The 20,349-nt window shown below is 52.3% G+C and overlaps 1 protein-coding gene across 8 annotated transcripts in view; it reads left to right on the top strand.

The window, feature by feature from the left end:
• Nucleotides 1–20,349, top strand: part of LOC140843932 (nuclear envelope pore membrane protein POM 121-like) — a 31,228-nt gene that overhangs the window by 6,402 nt on the left and 4,477 nt on the right. For 4 of the 8 annotated variants that reach the window (XM_073214470.1, XM_073214467.1, XM_073214469.1 and 1 more), the window contains exons 2-5: nucleotides 7,899–8,068; nucleotides 8,247–8,309; nucleotides 9,515–11,031; nucleotides 11,682–11,880. In XM_073214470.1, coding sequence (XP_073070571.1) covers nucleotides 10,730–11,031; nucleotides 11,682–11,880 — 501 coding nt within the window. In that variant the 5' untranslated portion in view covers nucleotides 7,899–8,068; nucleotides 8,247–8,309; nucleotides 9,515–10,729. The remainder of the gene's footprint in view (nucleotides 1–7,898; nucleotides 8,069–8,246; nucleotides 8,310–9,514; nucleotides 11,032–11,681; nucleotides 11,881–20,349) is intronic. The other 4 variants (XM_073214465.1, XM_073214466.1, XM_073214468.1 and 1 more) reach the window with 4 other exon arrangements.

Raw genomic sequence — 20,349 nt, 5'->3', positions numbered from 1 at the left:
TCTGTCGGCTTTATCATGCAGACCTGACGCGCTGTAGTCATCCTGGGCTCCCAGCAACGTGGTCCAGAGACCACAGGTTCACCAGAACTGGGCTGTCCTTTCGGTAAGCGTCCACCACACGAGGGGTGCTTAGAACGCACACATGTGCTGGCAGTAGAACCGGCATGCCAGGCTTTGAAGACTTAACGTGAAAAATGTCGCTTTCATAATGTCCTCTTGACTACCTGTCAAAAAGATATTTTAGGTATGTTAGGTTAAGTAAAATGCCATAGGAAAATTAAGTTCACCTGTTTCTTTTGACTTTTTGTCATGTGGCTGCTAAAGAAATTTAAACTACAAATGTGGCTCGCAGTTGATTTGTAGGGGACAGAAGTGGCTTTGCACACAGAGCCACTAAGTACCCAGTCCTCCCCTTTGGGGTGTTTCCTACCCATCAAGTGTGTCTTTGTGTTTGCTGCTGTGCGAGAGACCCGGTCACCCTACTGTCTGGACCAGGAAATTAGGGCCAGGCAGGTGGAATAGCACATGTGGTTACACCAGACACGGGCAGCAGGTCCCATGACAGTAGCTGGGTGTGAGGACATGGCAGTGGATGAAACAAAGTACCCCGCAGCCCTGAGCCTCCGCAGTGTGACCGCAGCGTCCGGGTGCTTCACAAAGATCACCTTGGATTGTCTCAGGCCTCTGGGCGGGATCGATTCTTATCCCCATTTCGCAGTCAAGAAAATAGACCCAGAGAGGCACCAGGGCTGGCGCAACAGCACGGGCTACATTCTTCCCCGTGCCAGGCTGACTCGGTTTCCTCCCTGCAGACAGGCTAGAGAGGAGAAGGCACCCGTTGGCGCACTGTGACTTGGGCAGGGAGGGCTTGAGGCAGGGTGGCTCCCATGGTGGCGGGGGGGTTGGCCATTCATGGTGCCCTGGGTCTCCTGTGGGGTCAGGAGGCCGGGATGCGGTCCCTCGGGGGGTCTGCTGAGCCCGGTCAGGAGGCGGGGAGACGGAGTGGGACAGCTGGGCATGCGGGCGGGAAAGGGGAGACCGCGTCTCGGCCAGGGTGGCCCCCACTCAGAGGCCGTCGGAGGGCGAGGCCGGCACACAGGCTCTGAGGCAGGGAAGAGCGCTGGCCACCTGGACAGGGCGGCCGGGCACAGGGTGAGGGCTGGGGCCCTGTGGGCGGTGGGCAGGAATGTGAGCTCTATTTTGCGCTCCAGTTTGCGGCCGGCTGGTGAGGTCTGGTTGCATCTCAGGAAGATGTGACAAATGTGCAGGAGCCGGCTGGGGGGGCTGTTGCATTGGTCCAGGCGAGGCGGCAGCCTGATCAGGTGGAGATCTGTTCCCAAGAGGAACCGGGGAAGGAGAGGCCAGGACCTGGGGTGCTTCTCAGGGCCCTGCTTGAACAACCGGGTAGGCAGGTCCTCCCCACCCTCCCCTTCTGCGGTTTCCCTCCTGCAGACGGGGTGGGTTCTCAGAGCAGCAGAAACCCTGTGGTGCAAACAGCCCTGGACCCCTGCAATCCCGAAATCCCCCGGGCCAGTCCTCAGCCCAGACCCAGGACCAGGCCTGGGGTCATGTCCTCCTGGCAGCCTCGTTGCCCTTGTTACCCAGATACATGCATCAGCTCCCCTGCAGGGATTGGAGGAGACATTTCCGAATATTGAGGTCACGTGTGAATCCCAGGGCCGCGCGCCATACCTGTGGTGCAGTTGAGCGAGGTGGTGAGGCTGAGGAAGGGGCCGGCGGCGTTCACGCAGACCTCTACCAGGGTGCTGTTGGCAAGTGCGGTCTGGCAGGGGCCGCGCAGGGTCAGCCCGAGCCCAGGTCGGCCACCAGGCGGGCAGGACCAACATTGCCCGAAGCTCCCACTCAGTCTGGCATGCAGTGCCCTTCTCTGTGGCGTGCACCGGCCCAGGGTTCCTGGTCTACAGACACACAGCCGCCAGCAGCACCCGCAGGCACGGCCCTGGGCCCCTGCTACCATGGGGAGTAGGCCTCCCCTTCCTCAGACAGAGCCCCTTTCCGGGTCCAAGCTGGCTGGGGACCCTTTGTTTCCTGAAGGGCCCCCTGACCCCACTTCCATGCCAAAACTGGCGGGAAGGCCTGTGCCCCGGCTGAGCCAGGTCACAGGGAGCTACCTCATTGGCCTGCAGGGAGAGGGTGAGGGAGCCCCCACCGTCCATGCCTGTGTCGAGGTACAGCCGCATCACTGAGGGCATGCCCGACCGTACCCACACGGAGACACTGTCCAGGGGCCGGAACCGCGCAGACACCACATCCACGTCTTCCCGCACGACGGGATACCTCGTTTGGAAGAAGGAGCCACTGCCCAGCCCGTGGCTCCTGCCTGGGTCTTGGTGGACGAGGCTCAGGGGCAGCAGGCCAGCGGAGGCGTTGCGGCACTGGCTCTGGCTGCTCTGAAGGTGCCGCGACGTCATGGTCTTTGGCCTGCAGGCTGACGGGAGCACCAAGGCTCAGCCGGAGGGAGGCGTGGGGGTCAAGTGCAGGGGGCAAGACATCCCGGCCTGCCCTCCCTGCACAACCCACCTGTGAGGGCAGCCACGATGCTGAATGCCACGGACACCCGGGCCCCCCCAGGCTCTTGGCTGTCACTTGGATCCACCTGCCCCAGGGCAGCGAGGGTAGCAGCAGGTGGCAGGTCCCAGTGGGGCCGGGACAGGCCAGTACCTTCTGGAAGTTGCTGAGCAGGGTGGCTGAGCCCATGGTGAGGTGCACGGGGCAGCCCAGGCTCCCGTTGGACACACAGCCCTTTAGGTCCAGACGCAACTCCTGGGTGTACTCAGGGATGAAGGTTCTGTGGCCAAGGGTATGGCCTGGTTTAGCTTCTGCAGCTTCCACCAACCTTCCCGCGTGGTTTGCACTCAGGGTGGTGGCCAAAGAGGCCCCACTGCCCAGCACAACCCTGAGGCCCAGGCCCCTGGCTTTCCTACCAGCCCAGGGACAACAAACACCAGGCCCACCCACTCCACCAAGCCAGACGCTGGGCCTCCCCCAAGGGCTCCCACTCACTTGAGGCAGCTGGGTCGGGAGAGGAGGGTCTGCAGAAGGGGCACATCTGGCTCCAGAATGGAGACCTCCACCACCCTCACGACCAGCATGTCCGGCTGGCAGACGTAGGCACAGGTGGGAGCAAAGCCCTAGGGAAAGAATGAGTGGTGGGGGAAAAGAATGTACACGTGTGGGGGAGTTGGGCAGAGAGCCCAGGGGGGCGGCTGGCGTGGGCAGGACTGGGCAGGGCAGCCTAGAGCAAGGCCTGCGCTGAGGACGTAACTGCCAAGGACAGACATTCCTGCACCGAGGGGTCCTGCCCCTTCTACGTGGGCGGCACCCCGCCTCACCTTCACCTCAATCTTGTGGGATGAAGGGGGCAGGTGGGCAGCCACAAACCCGTCCCCGGGTGCAGGGTGGGAGGTGGTCACAGAGGCGTTGCTCTCGGCATCTTGACGAGGAAGGGCGGCTGCACAGAGGTATTGTGGGGGAAGCTGGTGCCCAGGGGGCTGATGACCGGAGGGGCGGCGTAGCGGAATACGTGGAGCAGGGAGAGCAGGGCAGGCATCAGATGTGGGCCTTGGGTCGGCGAGGGTGGGCACCTACACGGTGATCGCCACGTTGGCACACGTGGGGCTGCCTCCCCGTGACACGTGGCACAGGCAGCGCAGCAGCATGGTGCCTGGGGGCACGCGGAATTGGAAGAGCCTGGCGCTGCCATACCAGCTGTAGAAAGACAGCTTCTGCGGGGACTGCGGGAACTGCCCGGACACCAGCCTGACATCTGCGGGGAGAAGGTGCTGTTAGCCAGGTGGGCGCTGCCCTGGCCCCAGAGAGAAAGCGCAAGGAGACACGCTGGGTGGGTCTGCAGCCCTGGGACATCGGCCAGGCCGCTGCCGCCTCCAGCCCCTGGCAGTTGTGTCTGGCCTGGCAGGGCCCGGGACTCAAGTTTTCCCTGGGGACTCACATTCCTGCTCAGTTTCTGCACACGAAACACTGCTTCCGTCACCTTTCCAAGTCCCTCTACCCCCACTTCCATCTCGTCACAGGCTCACACCCCATGCCCACTCCCTGCCACCTCTGTCCAGATTGCCCACAGCCCACCTCGGGCCTTATCACAGCAGCACCCCAGCATAGGTGTCCCCAAATGCCTCAGACCTCGGTGGGAACCAGCCTCTCCGGCACGCTACTCAGGGTCTCCCTCACACTGCAGCCCTGAGGCGCTCAGGGCCCAGAGATGGAGGCTGACGGACACAGGAGGTGATGGGGAGCCCCACCCCTCCTCACCTCTGCTCTGGGTGCCGGACACCAAGACAGCCCCTCCTCCTCGGAGGCTCCCAGCTGAGGGTTGTGTTCCATGCTCTTGGCCCCCCTGAGAAGCCAGGGTCCTCAGATCTAGAGGCTGACCACCTGCTCAGGCCCACGACAGCTTGGGGCACAGCTGGACTGGAGCCTAAGCCCTCTCGCCCAGGGAGGTGGCAGGCAGAGATCCCGGGGGGAGGGACCTCAGGCTGGAGGGCAGGCCACCCATGCTCTGGTGGGCACGTGCAGGGGCCCAGGGTGGACAAACTGCCCGTGGCCCCAGCGTGGGGCTCCTGCGTGAACGGGTCCTTCAGTGCCTCTCTGGCCCCCCAGCCCTACACCTCCCAAAGCTGTCACTCGGCTCACCCCCCATCACGGCAGCCTTTCCAACCAGCTCTGGGGTCTTCACAGAGGCCTGAGGCCCCATCCTGGATTAGACCCCTCCTGGGAGTGTCCACGAACCAGGGCATAACCTCCCCTGGCACACGTGCCCATGCCGTGCGACACGGGTGGGTGAGGGTGCCCACTGAACAGCTCTCGGTCCCCCCCCCCCACCGGGTGGCTGACTAGGCCCAGGGGCTGGCTGCATGGAGGGAGCCCAGCCCCTGTGCCAGCTCAGCCTCGTGCCCATGACTGTGGATACCAATTACCCTCTCTGCGTCCCAGCCTCCTGATGAGTTATCCAAGGTGGTGACCCTCCCTCCAAGGTTAATGGGTGTTAAAGTGCTTCCAGAAGAAATGCACGGAACACAGCAGGCTATGGCCTCACTTTCCTCCAAGCTGGGTGCCTCTCTGCCCACAGGAAGACTGGAAGCTCATACCACGCCATCGCTAAGGCTGGTGCCCCTCCACGTGAGCAGGTAAGGGAGCCAGGAGAATAGCTGGCTCTCCTGCCAACCTCCTGAACCTCCCACGGACACACGCTGAGAAAAGACAACCCACTCGCAAAGCCAGTCTGAGCTCCACTAGAGCCACGCATGGGGGTGCTGGGCAGCATTCCAGGTGTCCGCTGGCTACCAGGTCCGACCCACCAGGTGTGGCCTCAGTGCTGAACTAAGGCTGCTGCAGCCCCTGGGATAACATGATGACAGGGACCAAAAAAAACGAAAAATGCTTGTTGCTGAGGCAGGGCCGCCTCCCCCATTCCCTCCTGAGAAGTAGGGGGCCTTAGCGAAACAGCCAGCCAGCTGGCACCCAGCCCCCTGACCTGAGAGGGGCAAGGCCTTCTGACGTCCATGGCCCTGAAGTACCAGCCCGCGCACACCTGGAACCAAGCTGTGAAATTTCAGCAGGTGCACCAGAGAGAAAACACCTGCTCAGGGGCGCCCCTAAGACCAACTGGTCCCCCACTCCCAAGACCAACACAGCCCCTCCAGCATCCCCCACTGTGGGCTGCAGTCTCACCTCCCTGCCCACAGGGTAACCCTGGTGAACACACCAGGCCATTAACACACTAGTCTGGGCCGGATGTGGTAGGCACATCTCTGGTACCAGGAAGTGCCAGCTGTGTGCACCCCAGCCTGGCCCCACAAGCCACTTCTAAGGACACAGGTGAGAAGAGAAAGGAAAGTCCCTGAGCCCATCCTGGGAACCTGAGAAAGGGCATTCGGTCCTGCCCCCTCCAAACTAAAGCAGGCACCTGCCCCCTCAACAAGCCTGGGAGGTGAGAGATCGCCCAGGTTTTCCAGCTCCCTAGCCTCCCCCCAGTGACCCCTCACTCAGCCCTGCCCCCGGGGTGGTGAGAAAGAAGATGAGGGTGGTGGTATCCAAGGGAGCAATTTAATCAGGAGCTGGTCTCGGGGGAAGCTCCCTTTTATTTCAGGCGGCACCAAGCGCTGAAATTAGAGGCATGGCCCTCAAGGAAATAGGAGCTGGAGGGGAGCACGATCTTAGAGAAGGGGTGGGGGCTGGGAGCCCCAAGTGGAGGCAGCAGGCCTAGACTCTACTGGAGGGCCTCCTGCCCACCCCAGGGGCGCACCAGCCTCATGGCCCTCCCACAGGAGTCAGGGGCGGTCCCCCAACACCCCCAGTCAGGCTGAGGGGCAGCAGCTCCGGTCTAGCCCCCTCGACGGGCCTCGGTCCTGGGTGGGGCCTCTCAGCGAGCAGAAATGCAAGGGCGCGCAGAGAGTGCCCAACGCCATTTACTCGGAACCGGGTGGCCCAACGGCCCCTCAGGGCCGCCTGGAGCCCAGGCCCCCGGAGCGAGGCCAGCTGCTGGAAGTGACTGCACTGGGGCAGGGGCAGCCACTGGGGGCGGGGAGAGGATGCTCACCGGAGCCCCGCTCTGGCCGCTTGCTCCCCACTCTGCCCCTCTCCCAGAACAGCTGGGCGCCCTGGAATGCCACCGCCTAATCCTTCATCCCGGCTGGCCTGGCATCCGGAGCCCCACTGGAGTCCCCAAGGACCCCCGTGGGCCTCTCCACCTCCAAGGAAGGGCGCGTGATGGCCGTGACCGACGTGAACGCGCTGAGTAGAGAAGGGAGGGCACGTGCCGAGGGTCCCGACGGCGGAACCCGGCCCTGGGCGCAGAGGAGGGGGCGCCGGCGTCCGCTACTCCCCGGCCGCCTCGACGCGAGCTCTCACGAGGTCCGCCCTGCGCCCCAGCCCGGCGCCGGTGAGCGCGCAGGGGCCCCGGGTGAGTCGCAGTCCCCGGGAGGGCGCCCGGGCCGCGCTCACCGCTCTCGCCGCTGTCGCCTGCGGCGGGCGGGGGCCACGCGAGCAGCAGCGGCGGCCCCGGCCCGGGTCCCGGCGCGGCCCTTGGCTCCGCGCTCGGCCTGGCGCTACCCGCCCCGCGCCCCGGGCACTCCCGCCGCGAGGCGCCGCCCCGCTGGAGCCGGGCCGGAGGGACCGCGCGCCCCGGCGGGGGCCCGGGGAGGAGATCGGCCGGGGGGAGGCCGCGGAGGGACGTGCGGCCGCGCGGTAGGGGGCGGTCGGCAGGACGCGGGGGCCGGGGGACCGAGGCAGGCCGGCGGGGCGGGGGTCGGCAGGCGCCGGAGGTCCGAGGGGGCGGAACGCGCGCAGAGCTTCCCACCGGGACGAGTGTGTGTAGAGCGCACACTTAGGGGAAGATGGAAAGGCCCCTCCTGTACAAGGGGAAACCCGGCACGCTCACCCTTTACACCGGGACAGATGGCAAACAGATCGCACGCCTTCCACGTAAGGATGTAAGTGCGAGATGCAAGCGGTCAAGGGACAGAGGTCAGTTCGGTACTTGAGTGCCCTGTGCTGACTTAGAGCCATGCTGGGACCTGTACCATCCAACACCCACCTCCTGCCCCAGTGTGAGGTTCCTGTGCCCCAAGCTGACCACCGGGTAGGAGGAGGCTGTGGGTCCTGTCCCAGCTCTGCCCTCCCACGGATCCCCCTTGCTTGTCTGGGGGTTAGTGAACTTGGTGGATGGACAGACAGCCCTGGACTGGAGTCTGGGAACCTCTGCTAAATAACAGAGCAGTAGCAATGCAAAGAAACCCAGGACATACCTTGGCATTCTCATTTTGAAGGTGGAAACCTGAGGCCCAGCAACAGGAGAGCCTTGGGTAGAGGCGCCTGCATATGCACATTGTGTATTCCCCTTATTCCCCCCGACTATACAGAAAAACAACTGTTGTGGCCAAATTCACGAATCCCAGAAGACCACCAAGGAGCCGACACCGATGCAAAAGCAGAGAGCCTTTATTCGAGCTAGCTCCAGCTCAATCTCTCATCTCCACCAAAGCAGTGGCAAGATGCCAGAGAAAGAGAGCGCGTTTTCCCCAGAACAAAGGTTTTATGGGTTTCCAGGGCGGTTTGGCGGGGTGATGGCCGTGGCCCTAGCTGATTGGCTGGGCCTGGGCGTAGTTGGGGGGTGATGAGTAGTTGGAAGGGAAGGTGAGACACTTGGAAAGAGTGATCCAGTCATTAGAGGTCTTGGTGCATTTCCTTCCTGCCCTTTTTCTCTGAAGAACTTAGAAAACGCTTCCCACCTAATGCTCGAAGCCCCGTCAGGCACGTGGAGCCCACCCAAGGTAAGAAGAGGCCGTCTGCTCCCTTGGTGGTGACACGGGGCCCGTGGGGGTAGTCAGAGCAGGGTGAGGGCCTCTGGGAGAAGACCCCTGCCAAAACTCCGTATTAAACAATTAAGCAAAGACAGAGTCACATTAATTCTCTAAAGTAAAATATTAAACTAGGAATATAAGCATTCTTCAGTGAAGATTAGTTAAAAGTAAAAAGGCAGGAGTAACAGCCTGCAATGTTTGAACATCTCCCAGAAAAGAAAATACCTCAGCATAGCCCATGTATTGTTTGTATCAATTAAATGAGGCTATTGTAAAATTTACTTTAGCGGCTAAAAAGCCCAGTTTATCTTTAACTTTACCCAGATGCTGCTTTTCCTCCTCCAGCCCCTAATGAAGGAACATATAACCTGGGCAATTAATATAACAGGTAGGCCCAGCCGTAAACAACATAATGAAGGGCAGGAAGGATTCCATCTTAAAGATAAGAAGTTAAGAAGTAAGATTCTTAATTTACTATTTAACAAACCCACAATAACTCAGCTCACCTTGAAAGCAAGACAAGCAGCCGCGATTGATGTGCTCCCAAACCAAGAAACTGCTATTCTAAGAAAGGATCAAAGCAGTAAATTTCTTATGCAAACTGCAAAATAGTCTGGAAACCTCATAAGAAACCTAGTGTCTCCGTAAAAATAAACATGTAGAGACCATTTGGTGGGTCTGCATCGCCAGCTCTTTGTCTCTCAACCGTCTGTAAACCCCCTAGACAACTTAGCACCCCCGGCTCTCCTGTGCGCCCCCACCCCCCGCCCCCCAGCTCTCCCGAGCCGGGAGCTCTGTCTGTCCTCTCACCGTCTCTCTCAATAAAAGTCTTCCCGGCTCTCCTACCTTGACCGCTAAGCTCATTCTTGACTCCGCAAACGAGAACCCCGGCCTCAGTGGGAGGGCGCTGGCATGGCCGGGTCCCCAGGGAGCTGCCTCCCTCTGCAAGGTCTGTTCGCCCTCGGTCAGTGCCCACTGCCATTACAGTGCCAGCTTGAGCCCTCTGCCCCCATACCCACGCTCGCCTGTCCCAGGCCAAGCCCCTTCATCCTATGAAGAGGGACCGCGCCTCCGCAGGGGCAGGGCAGCGGCGGGCGGCCCCAGCACCATCCCCGCCGGGAGGCCACTTCGCAGAGGGAGTTCCCTTGCTATTTAACGGTGCCCCTTGTTCCCAGAGAGCGGAATGTGATGGTGTCAAGTCCACCAGCAAGGCAGGGAGCGGGTCCCTGTGAGGCTGCTGCGAAAACAGAAGAGCGCAGCAGCTTTGGGTGGGCGGCGCAGCGGCAGGAAGCAGAGGCGATGGGGGGCTCAACCTCCGTCCTGCAGAGAGGAGGCCCCTGCCTGGATCGCCGGCGGCTGCCCCGCAGGCTGGGGTGCGCATCATCCCGCAGGGGCTCTGGTTACAGGGAGGGCCCCCCGCGGGGATGCAAGGTGGCCTGGCCCCAGGGGGCGGGAGCCCGGAAACAGGAGGCAGGAGTAGCCCTTTGTCACTGGGTGAGTCGGGGTGCTCCAGGGGAAGAACCCACAGACCTGTGGGGACCGTGTAGGAGGAAGTGTAGGTCGGGACTGGCCTGTGACTGTGGAGAGCCCAGGGCAGAAGATGGTCATCTCAGCAGACGGTCTGCCCCCCCTGCCTGCTCTCTGTGGGCTGGGCTGGCTGATTGGCTGATGCCCCCCACGTTCTCAGGGCGGATCCTAGGTCTCCTGAATCAAATGCTGGTCTTCAGAAATGGCAACAGTATCGGGTGAGGCTGTCAGTGTTGGTCAGTGTAAATCACATAACGACCCTGAAATTGACATAAGAGGGGGAGGGTGAAAGGATCTGAATGGCGGTAAGGCTTCTACATTTACTTGAAGTGATAAAATACTGATCATAAGCAGGTGGTACACAATCAGGCATGTATACTGTAATCCTCAGAACCTCTTAAAAAAATCAAGGAGGTACACCAAAAGTCAATAAATACATTAAAATACTAAAAAATATTCAGAAACAGTTGGCCCTTCAACAACATGCGTTTGAACTGTATGGGTCCACTTATATGTGAAATTTTTACAATAAATATATTGGAAAACTTAAAAAAAAAAACACATGGGCAAGGCGCTCAAGGCAGCGTAAGGGTGGGTGTGATTTTTGTCCCAGGCGCTGACCCCCGCAGGGGGGGTGGGCACCGGGCCGCGGGCCCCGAGACCCCTTTCGCGCGCCGTGTCCCGGCGACCCCGGAGCGCGCGCCGCCAGCGCACAATGCCCGCCAGCGCACAATGCCCGCCAGCGCACAATGCCCGCCTCGCCCCTGGCCCAGGCGCGCTGGCAGAGGGAGTCAGTCTGGTAGAGAAGCCTTGGACTGCGGTCGCTAGCTCGCTACCCAGACAGACCTCGCTGATCGCCCGTCATGGGAGGTTTTCTCACCCAGCTGGTGGGAGGGCTTCTCACCCAGCTGGTGGGAGGTTTTCTCACCCAGCTGGTGGGAGCCCTTCTCATCACTCTGGTGGGACTTCTTTTCACGGAGCTGGTGCGAGGACTTCTCACCCATCTCCGCTCACCGGCCCGCCCACCGGCCCGCCCGGCCCTCCTCGGAAGCTCCGCCCACCCGCCGGCCCCGCCGGCCCCGCCTGCCCCGACGGCCCGCCGCCATCCCATTCACCCCTCGGACCGCCCTCCTTCCCTCCGGTCCCCTTGGAGGCCTTCCTGCGGGTAAGACACGCTGACCCTCCCAAGACCGAGGACTTGACTTTGTTTTTTTGTTTTTTGTTTTTAATTTATTTATTTTATTAAGGTATTATTGATATACACTCATGAATGTTTCACATGAAAAAACAATGTGGTTACAACATTCCCCCCTGTTATCGTGTCCCCCCCAGACCCCATTGCAGTCACTGCCCATCAGTGTAGGAACATCTTCCTCTTTGAAATCAGAGAGGAACATTTTGAGGAACTTGCCGCAGTAACTATGTTGTCTCAATTTCACACCCATGAAACCACCACCGCAGCCAAGATACTGAACATCACCATTCCTGCCAGAAGTTTCCCCGGGCCCCTCGGTGGAGCCTAAGACCTCCCTGTCGCCCTGCCCCTGCTGCCAGGCATCCAGTGGTCCCCATTCTGTCACTGTAGATTTGTGTGCGTTTCCTAGAGTATACATAAGTAGAATCATACGTTTAATTTTTAAAATACTGAGCTTTCCCTTTCTGACTTTGTGAGACATGTGTAGCTGAATTAACAGTAAGATTAACAACATTGTCCTTTTTCATTACATTACATTGTGACCATGGGATGAATCCTTAAAACAATGTTGCTGCCTTTCAGTAGCACATCTGTGTTTTTCCCTTTTATTTCCCTTTAAGGCCTGGGCCTCCGAAGAGTGGCTTCAGTTCCCAGAGCTCAGATGGCCACTTGGATAAGAGACCCTCCACCTATGCTGTGAGCTGCTTGAAGGGCACGTGCACATGTGGCATCCGTATGTCCAGCCGCAATGCCATTACCAGTTCCTACAGCTCGACTGGAGGCATCTCTCAGGTTCCTTCCCCTGGTGCTGTGGAAGAAGTGGGTTCTTTGCGTTTATTTGTTGATTGTGCAGTGTTTACTAGCTGCCTTCTGTCAGATGCTGAGATCACCTCTAAGGCAACAGCAGTTACCAACCCCTGAATGTTCGCTATAGACCAGTGGAACAAACTAGAAAGCCCAGAATGCTTATGTGGAAACCTGGATGCAAGACAGAGCCACTATTATAGATAAATGGACAAAGGATGAATACTTCAAAAATGGTACTAATCTGATTAAAAGGGTAGATTGAGTCTGGATTGCATTGGGTCATAAACTCATCCTATAGGTACTGGGAATTTAATGAAAGTCTTTAAAATAAGTGGTTATAATTCTTTTTAGAAAGGATGTAGTGTAGACTGGAGAACAGCTCAAGTTTTGCTACCAGAATGACTTGGGTTCAAATCTTGGCTTTGGCACTTAGTAGCTAAGCTATAGACTCTTGGGCAGGTAAATGACTTGAACTCTCTTTTTCTCATCTCTAAAGGACTGTTGTAAAGATTGAAGGTGATGTTTGAAAAGCACCCATTACAGTGCTTGTCAGTAAGTGGGCACCCGATATATAGGAGCTTGAAAAAAATAACGCATGTGTGGAGGAGGTTTTTGAGAGGAGAAAGAATTTGACATAAGTTTTCATCCGTACCAAAGGCTCTTAGAGTAATATAAATGACATGTTAATGATCAATGACAAATATAGGAGATGAAGGCCCCAGCCAGGCAGTTATGGCAAATGCAGAGGACAATAGTACGAAGTCTTTATTCTGCACTAGGCCCTCTGCTGAGCACTGTACACACATTTCCTCAATCAGTGATCACAACAGACCCAATATGAGATACACAGTCAGTCATTGCTCCTCCTCACAATTTTATGTCAAATGTCATACATACACAAAAGGAAGGGAAAATATCATATGAACCTCCACGTAGCTCCAGCACTTAACTGTTTTGTCAGTCCTGTTCCGTCAACACCCCCACCCCAGATTGGTTTTGCTCTTGTGTTTTAAAGTACAAACATGTTGTTTCACCTGTAGGTACTTTAGTGTATTTTTTAAACTTCTGAACATTAATAACCACAGTACCTCTATTCCTCTGAATAATCGTGACTTAATGTTAGTTATTATCACTCCAATTTGCCCTTATTACCCAGTTTTATTATAGTTACTTTGAACAGGGACCAAAAATCAACTCATTGCATTTGGGTCACATGTCTCTTATACTCTTTTTTTTTTTTTTGAGTTATTAAAGGTATGTAATTAATATATGTAACAAAAAATCTGAAGGTAAGGCTGTACACTTACGGAAATAATGATTTTGACCTACTTCATAAGGTAGTTGCAAGGTAGTACATATAAAGTGTTCAGGAGTTTATATTGTCCATTGTAAGCATTCAGGAAGTGCCACCTATTACTATTATTTTAAATAAGTACAGTCATTTAATTTCGGGGAACTTAAGTCACACTCAGAGCTTCGGACTTGACATTATACGATGCTATGTATGATGGCCTAACAAGCAGGCAGGGTAAAAATAATCTTAAACTTTTTAACAGGTTGTTTTATATGTTTTAGATGTACCCCTTATGGCTTTTAATCTACTTATAAAGCTTTGAATTTATGCATGGTTTCACAGAGTGTAACCTCAGTCTTGAGCAATAGTTATGTTTAAATTATTATAAAGTACTTTTGTGACACAACAAAATTATTTTGTCCTCATAGGATTGAATTTCAGTCATAGAGAAAGTGAAGGACTTGTAAATTATCTTCACGTTAATCAGTAGCATAATGTACATATTTTATTAAAAAGCGTATTCATTGAAAATCATGAGGTATTATTGTAAAGATGTCTTTAAACTTGGGTTTTAAATATAGGTCTTGTTTTTTTCTTATTCTAGAAATGTTCATTAGTTTATCTTAATTTGAATTACTGCTTATTCTAACATGTTGCCTGTAACATTACCCTTTCAAGTTGAATTGTGCTTTTCATGGGGCGTGAAGAAAAATTCAGCAGGCAGTTGAATGAAAACAGGTCAGGTCGGGTTTCTAAATGTTTGTCACTTGTGGTAATTTAGACTTTACTATTTTTTTTTTCCTTAGGTATTTTATTGTGTATTAAAGCAAGTATTGATGGTTAACTTAATTTACACTGTTACCTGCTGAGTGTATTGTTAGCAATGCGGCTAGCGTATGTGAACTGTTCAATGGCTGGCTCACTTAAAGTGTTGCAGTGACATGAGAGGATGAGGGACGCACCATAAAAGGCATGGAATGGGGTGCTGATAACGACTGAGCCTCAGTACTTTTCTACTTGGTTGTATATGATAATTGTTGGAATGTTAAGATAACTTGTGCTTTTTTAAATGCCTGTTTGTACAGGAAATGTTTTCCTAAAGCACGGTTCAGAACCGCGAATTATTCCTAGAGATTGTGTCGGAAGTTGCTAATATCTGCTACATGGAAACCTGCCTTTCAGAATAAATATTAGTACTGCTGTAATTTGAAATCAGGCATTAAAGTACTGTGAAAACACCAGTAGCTGACAAAATAACGAAAGGCACCTCTGCCCCTTCTGTGCCCGCACTCTTCCTGTGAAGGCAGGCTTGGGTGTTCAGGGGCCTTCCCCGCAGACGACCGCAGCCTCTCTTTAATGGCCTTTTTAAAATGTGCAGAAAAGCAGTTGTCAAAAGCGTAACCATTCCATGGAACCACCACCCAGGCCAAGTTAATAAATCATTTTCAACATCCCCGAGCCCCTCTCATACCCACTCTCAGTCACTACTCCTTCCCTCTCTTCTTTCCTGATTATTAGCACCACATATAGTTTTCCCTGTTTCTGAACCTCATATCAATGGGAACAGAATATGCTTTCTTTTATGTGTGGGTTCCTTCACTCACCATTTTACTTGTGAGATTCATCCGTGCTGTTGCAGGTAACAGGGGTCTTTCATTTTCGTTGTGTATTCTCTTAAACTGTAGGATATATCGCAACTTAACCATTCTACCACTGGACGTTTGGGTTTCCAGTTTGGAGCCACTATGCGTAATGCTGCTCTAGACATTCTTGTATTAGTCTTTTGGTGCACATATATCAAGTACGTGTATGTTCGGTCTTAGCAATTTGACCAATTGTAGAAAGTGATGTTTCAGTTAATACTCCTACCACAGCAGGGGAGCTTTTGTTCCTGGGGTTACACATCCTCACTGACACCTGCTGTTGCCAGTCTCTTTAATGACCCATTTCAGTGGGTGTGAAGTAGCATTTCATTGTAGTTTTAATTTGCATTTTCCTGATTACTAATGAGTTAAAAGTATGAGTTCATTGGCCATTTGTACATCCTTTTCTATGAAGTGCCTGTGCAAGTTTCTTGACTTTTCTATTAGGTTCTCTATCTTTTCTTTACTGACGTATACAAGTTCTTTATATGTTCTAGATGCAAGCTTTCTGAATGATATATGTTGCTGTAAGTAAGCGTCCCCCATTTCGTTCTCTTTCAGTCATTTCACTTGCGGTTAGTGTCTTTTCTGTGCTGTTTAGGAAATCCGTGCCTGCCGAGGGCCGTGATGATCCTCTCCAATACTCCTTTCTAGGAACTTCATTATTTTTCCTTTCACATTTGGATCCTCACCTGAAAAACTTTGTTTTACATGGTGTGAGGTCAAGATCAGTCTTAATATTTTTCCATGTAATATCCGTTTGATTCTGTAACATTCACCGAAAGAATGGGTCACCCTTTCCCTATTGCTCACAGTATCGGCTTTGTTGCATGTCGGTCCCTCCCTGCTTCCAACCCGCAGATAAGGGGGGAGACACGATGAGATCCCGGAGACCTGAAAGGACCAGCCAGGGGACTCGAGGCCTAACAGCGCAAGAGTGGTGCTGAGAGGGCACCCTTTGTATTTATTGAGCACATACGTGTTCACAACATTAGAATCCTGTGGGGGGGACTTACTAGACAGTCATTAACCAACTGGAAACTGCATCCTCAGCAGGCGCCGGTTTCCTGGGCCACGATGTCTCACATGGTATTGAAACAATAGCAAAGGCAATTAGGGCACAGAAACTGTCTTGGTCTTGTTTGTTCTGTTCTTGATCACTTATCAGGAATTACAGGAAAAATAACCAAGTCATATATGATTATACGTTTGATTTCTATGCTTGATTTCTATAGTAATCCCACAGTTGCAATTGAAATGCCCACGTGTACGCGGATCCACTTCTAGATTCTGACCTGTTCCGCTGCTCTGTTTTTCTGCCTGTGCCCATCTTTTTCTCTTCCCTATGCTGTACAGTCTTTATGTTTTGATATCTAGTAGAATAAGTCACCCAACGCTGTCATTTCTCTCATTCCTCTTCTGAAGGCTCTTGCATCAGACCCTGTGCATTTCTACATAAATTTAGAATCAATGTGTCAGTTTCTACCAAAACCAAAACAAAAAGCACTTGCTGAGCTATTGATTGGGATTGCCTTTAATCTAACAGTTATTTTGGAGAGAATCGATATTTGTACAGTATTTAATCTTAAAATCCGTGAGCACCGTACATTCTTCACTTATTTACATCATCAACTTCTCTGTGTAGTGGTTTTTTGTATCTTTTGTTAAATTTTTCCTAGATGTATGTTTTTGATGCTGTTATAAATAGTACATTGAAAATTTGTTGCTGATGTTAGAAATGCAACTGATTTTTGTGTTCAGAAAACTTGCTAAACTCTGAACATTTATCTGTATATTCTTCCGGATTTTTATATGTATGTCATGTCTGCAATCATGACACTTTTTCTCCTTTCTTCCAGTCCTTTTATTGTTTTTTTATGCCTTACTGCACTTGGCTAAGATCTCCAGTACAATGTTGAACAGAAGTGATAGCAAACATCTTTGCCTTGTTTTTCCCAATCTCAGAGGGAGCACTTTCCAGTTTTCTATTGCATGTGACATTTGAATATAGACATTCTTTGTAGATACCTTTATTGGATTAAGGGAGTTCCGTTTCCAAAGTCATATTGTCAAGTACCAACTTTAGGAGCCATTCTCTTATGTTTTTCTGTTTCTTTAATTTCTGTTCTCATAGGTACTATTTCCTTCTCCCTTTCTTCATGTTTGAGGTGCTAGGATGCCTTTGTGGCTTTAAGTGTGGATTCTTAGATCACTCGGTTTCAGCCTGTTCTCTTTTCTCATGTATGTTTTGAAGGTTACTGTGAATTCAACTTTAGCTTCATCCCACTAGTTTTGAAATAGAAGGATTTTTCATTTTCATGCAGTTAAAAATATTTTCTAATTGCCATTGTGATTTCTTCTTTGACTCATGGGTTACTTAGAAGTACACTGCTTAACTTTTAAATGGTTGGGAATTCTCTAGTTATCTTTTAATTACGGGCTTTTAGCTTAATTCTGCTGGGTCACATGGTGTCTTCATCAGTCCTTGAAATGTTCTGCATTTGCTTGATGCCCCAGCACATGTGCAGTTTTGGTAAGTGCTCCACCTTCACTTGAAGGGAAACTTTACTGAGAAGTGCTGCCTTGTGGTTTCTCTTGCTTGGAACTTACTGTGTGGCTTGATGACTTTGATGGTTTTGAGAAGCTCTCAGCCATTATCTTTTATACTGTTCTGCCCTGTTTTCTCACCTCTCTCTAGTAACTATTCTAGGACATGTTAGACGTCTTCACGGCATCCTATGTGTGTCTCTGCGTGTTTCCCATCATCTGTCTCCCAACCATCAGTTCTTCAGTTTTCCAGTTCACTAATTTCAGTTAGTCAATTTTATATCTACCATTTCTGCCTGGAATCTCCATACTGTCATTTAAATCACAGTAACTCGTCCCTCTAAAGTCTTGACCACTCCAGTATTTGAATCTTCTGTGCTCTGTCCACCTGGTTAGTGGTCAAATCTTATCTTACATGCCTGATTTTATGTGTTGTTTATCTGTCAGACAGTGAAAAACACAAAACAAAGTGGCACTAACTTGATGCTCTGGGTGGTGGTGTCTTTCTCCAGAGAGGTTTCCCTTTTCCCTCTGGCAGGCAGCCAGGGAGGGAGCAGATTCCTCTGCCTACTTGGGACTGACACGGATTCTGAGTTGTCCGTTCTCGGGGGGCTGGTTTATTTCTGATTGCCTCCTGTCTTCTCGTGTAGCCTGTGTGATCCCAACCGAGGTTTTGTTAGGACCCCTCCACTTTGGAAAGCTCTGAGTCCGTTATTTGTGTCTTCAACCCTGTGAGGCTGGGGACAGCTGCTCGCAGCCTCCGCACTGCAGCTTTCCCTTGTGGAAACGGCAGTCACCTGGGGGAAATGCAGACCTGGAGGCAGGCTCGTCTCTGGGCTTCTCTTCTCTGTCTTGTCCCCACCGCGTCTCACGGCGTTAGAGCTCTTCCGTGCCGCCGTGCCTCCAAACAGATGCGCTCCTCATCGTCTTCAGCATTTGCTGCGTGCCCTCAGCAGGTGGTGGGTCTAGAACACTGTACGAGGCCTTTGCCACATTTAGTTGTAAAGTTCCCATTACCGGTGGAGCCTGTGACCTAAGGCAAGACGTACACTCACTGGCACTGACAGTTGTCGGATATTCTGTTGTGAGTAGTTAGCAGCCCCCTATAGGTGTGTGATGTTTGAAAATGTAAGTTCTCAGAAGCAGGTGTCAGGAAGCAGAGACTATACGTGAACCTTCTTTACCCGGTGCCTCATTGGAAGAACGGGCGGTGAATACTGAATGCAGTGCGGTCAGCCCAGGTGGCAGCCCTCATGTTTGGAGTGAGTGGTAGCATAGCTACTAGACTTGATTTAATTTTTCCAGAGGAACACTAGTAAATACCCAAATCCTAGCTGAGCAAATTAGAAGTTCTAGCTTTGCCATGCTAAATCATTACCAGCATTAAACTGGGACTGATTATGTAAATTAGTACCAGCATTAAACTGGGACTGATTATGTAACAGAACGTGAGAAGTCCTCTGACCTCTGTGTGTGTGGCATTGGTGTCTCCGTTTGTCTTAACAGGACCTACTGTTTTCCAAAGCAGAAATATTTGCAATGGCCTTAAATTGCCAAACCTCCAGCTTGCATTTCTAACCTTTTATCCCTTTATATACACCCATAATTAAGGCAAACCAGAATGCCTCCTAAGAGCACCTAATACTGATACTTTCCTGCTTCCTTACCTTTCCTTGTTCTGTTCTCTGTCCGGAATGACGTGCCCGTCCCACTGCAAGCCTATATAAAGTTTGCCTTTCTTCAAGTGTGGTTGTCTTTTTTAAGCCAAATCATGAAGGACCATCTCAAGTGCCCCCTTCATCCCCCGATTCCTCTAACTGAACTCCGCATGGTGGCTTCTTGGCTCCTGGGCACAGACCTTCTTTATCTTTCATTGCTGTCATCATTTCGTGCTCTGCCCTGTCTCTTTTCCAGATTGTCAATTTCTTGACGATGGAACCGTCATACTTGTCTTGAGATTCTTTGTGGAGTCTGAAGGTATAGTGTCCTTATGAAGTAGGAACTCGGCAAATAAAAACGGGACGCCAGTGCTGAGCTACCTGCCCGAGACACAGGCTGCTTCTGGGAGTTGCCTTGCTGCGTGCTCCTTGCCCGCTCTCCCCGACACGGTCGTGATATTCACATGGAATTGCGAGACTCCGTTTTTACATGGTACAGACATGAATTCATCAGTTTAATGGAAAAGACGTGCCTTTTAATGTTGCTTATGGTTTTGTTTTTGTTTCGGGGTGTTTCGGTTTCCTATTTTATTTATGGTTTATGGAAACATTAGTATGGTTGAAAATTCAAATGGCACAAAGGGTGTACAGTAAAGTCTCTTTCCCATGGGACAATATTTTTAGAGAGAAAGGTTCTTAGTTTTATGGAACAGTCTGTCAGCTTTCTGTCTTCTCTCTCTCGTACAGTCCCTCCCTACCCAACCTTATCTAACTGCTTGTCTGTTTCGTTATAGTCCTTTGTTTGTTACACTTCTAAATGTAAATCTTTTATCACGTCTGTGTGGTGAGAGAAAGCACTTTTCCCCTAAGTGTTGAACTGGATTCTCCTCAACCCTGGCTGGTCACGGATAGATGGCTGTAGGGATAATTATCATGTGACAGTAAATGTCATAGATGTTGCAAAAGTCACAAGCATCACAATAGCGTATTTTTTAATTTTAATAAAATAAAACTGACAATTCAATGGAAGCAAGACTAACCTAGCTTCCTGGCTTGTCTTCACGGGAACAGTCTCTGAGTGTCCCTTTATCCTTTCCGTGGACGAGTACAGAGTGGCCTTGTGTGCGTCAGAGCCCGCTCCCCGCCGTCGCTGAGTATGACGCTCCACTCTTCAGGACATGCAGAAAGGACGCTCATTCCTCTGCCGTTTATTAGCATTCCATTACTTTTTCCGACTTCATTCCCCATAGTTAATACTGGCAATTGACTCACTTTCCAGAAGCTCCTCTTCACAAAGAAGTGTTTTTGAGTCACGTGGAAAGGAGACTTTATCTACAGT

Source organism: Manis javanica, chromosome 10 (assembly GCF_040802235.1).
Source record: "Manis javanica isolate MJ-LG chromosome 10, MJ_LKY, whole genome shotgun sequence".
Lineage (NCBI taxonomy): Eukaryota > Metazoa > Chordata > Mammalia > Pholidota > Manidae > Manis > Manis javanica.
Note: the sequence above shows the minus strand (reverse complement) of the source record. Positions and strands in the feature narration are given on the sequence as shown.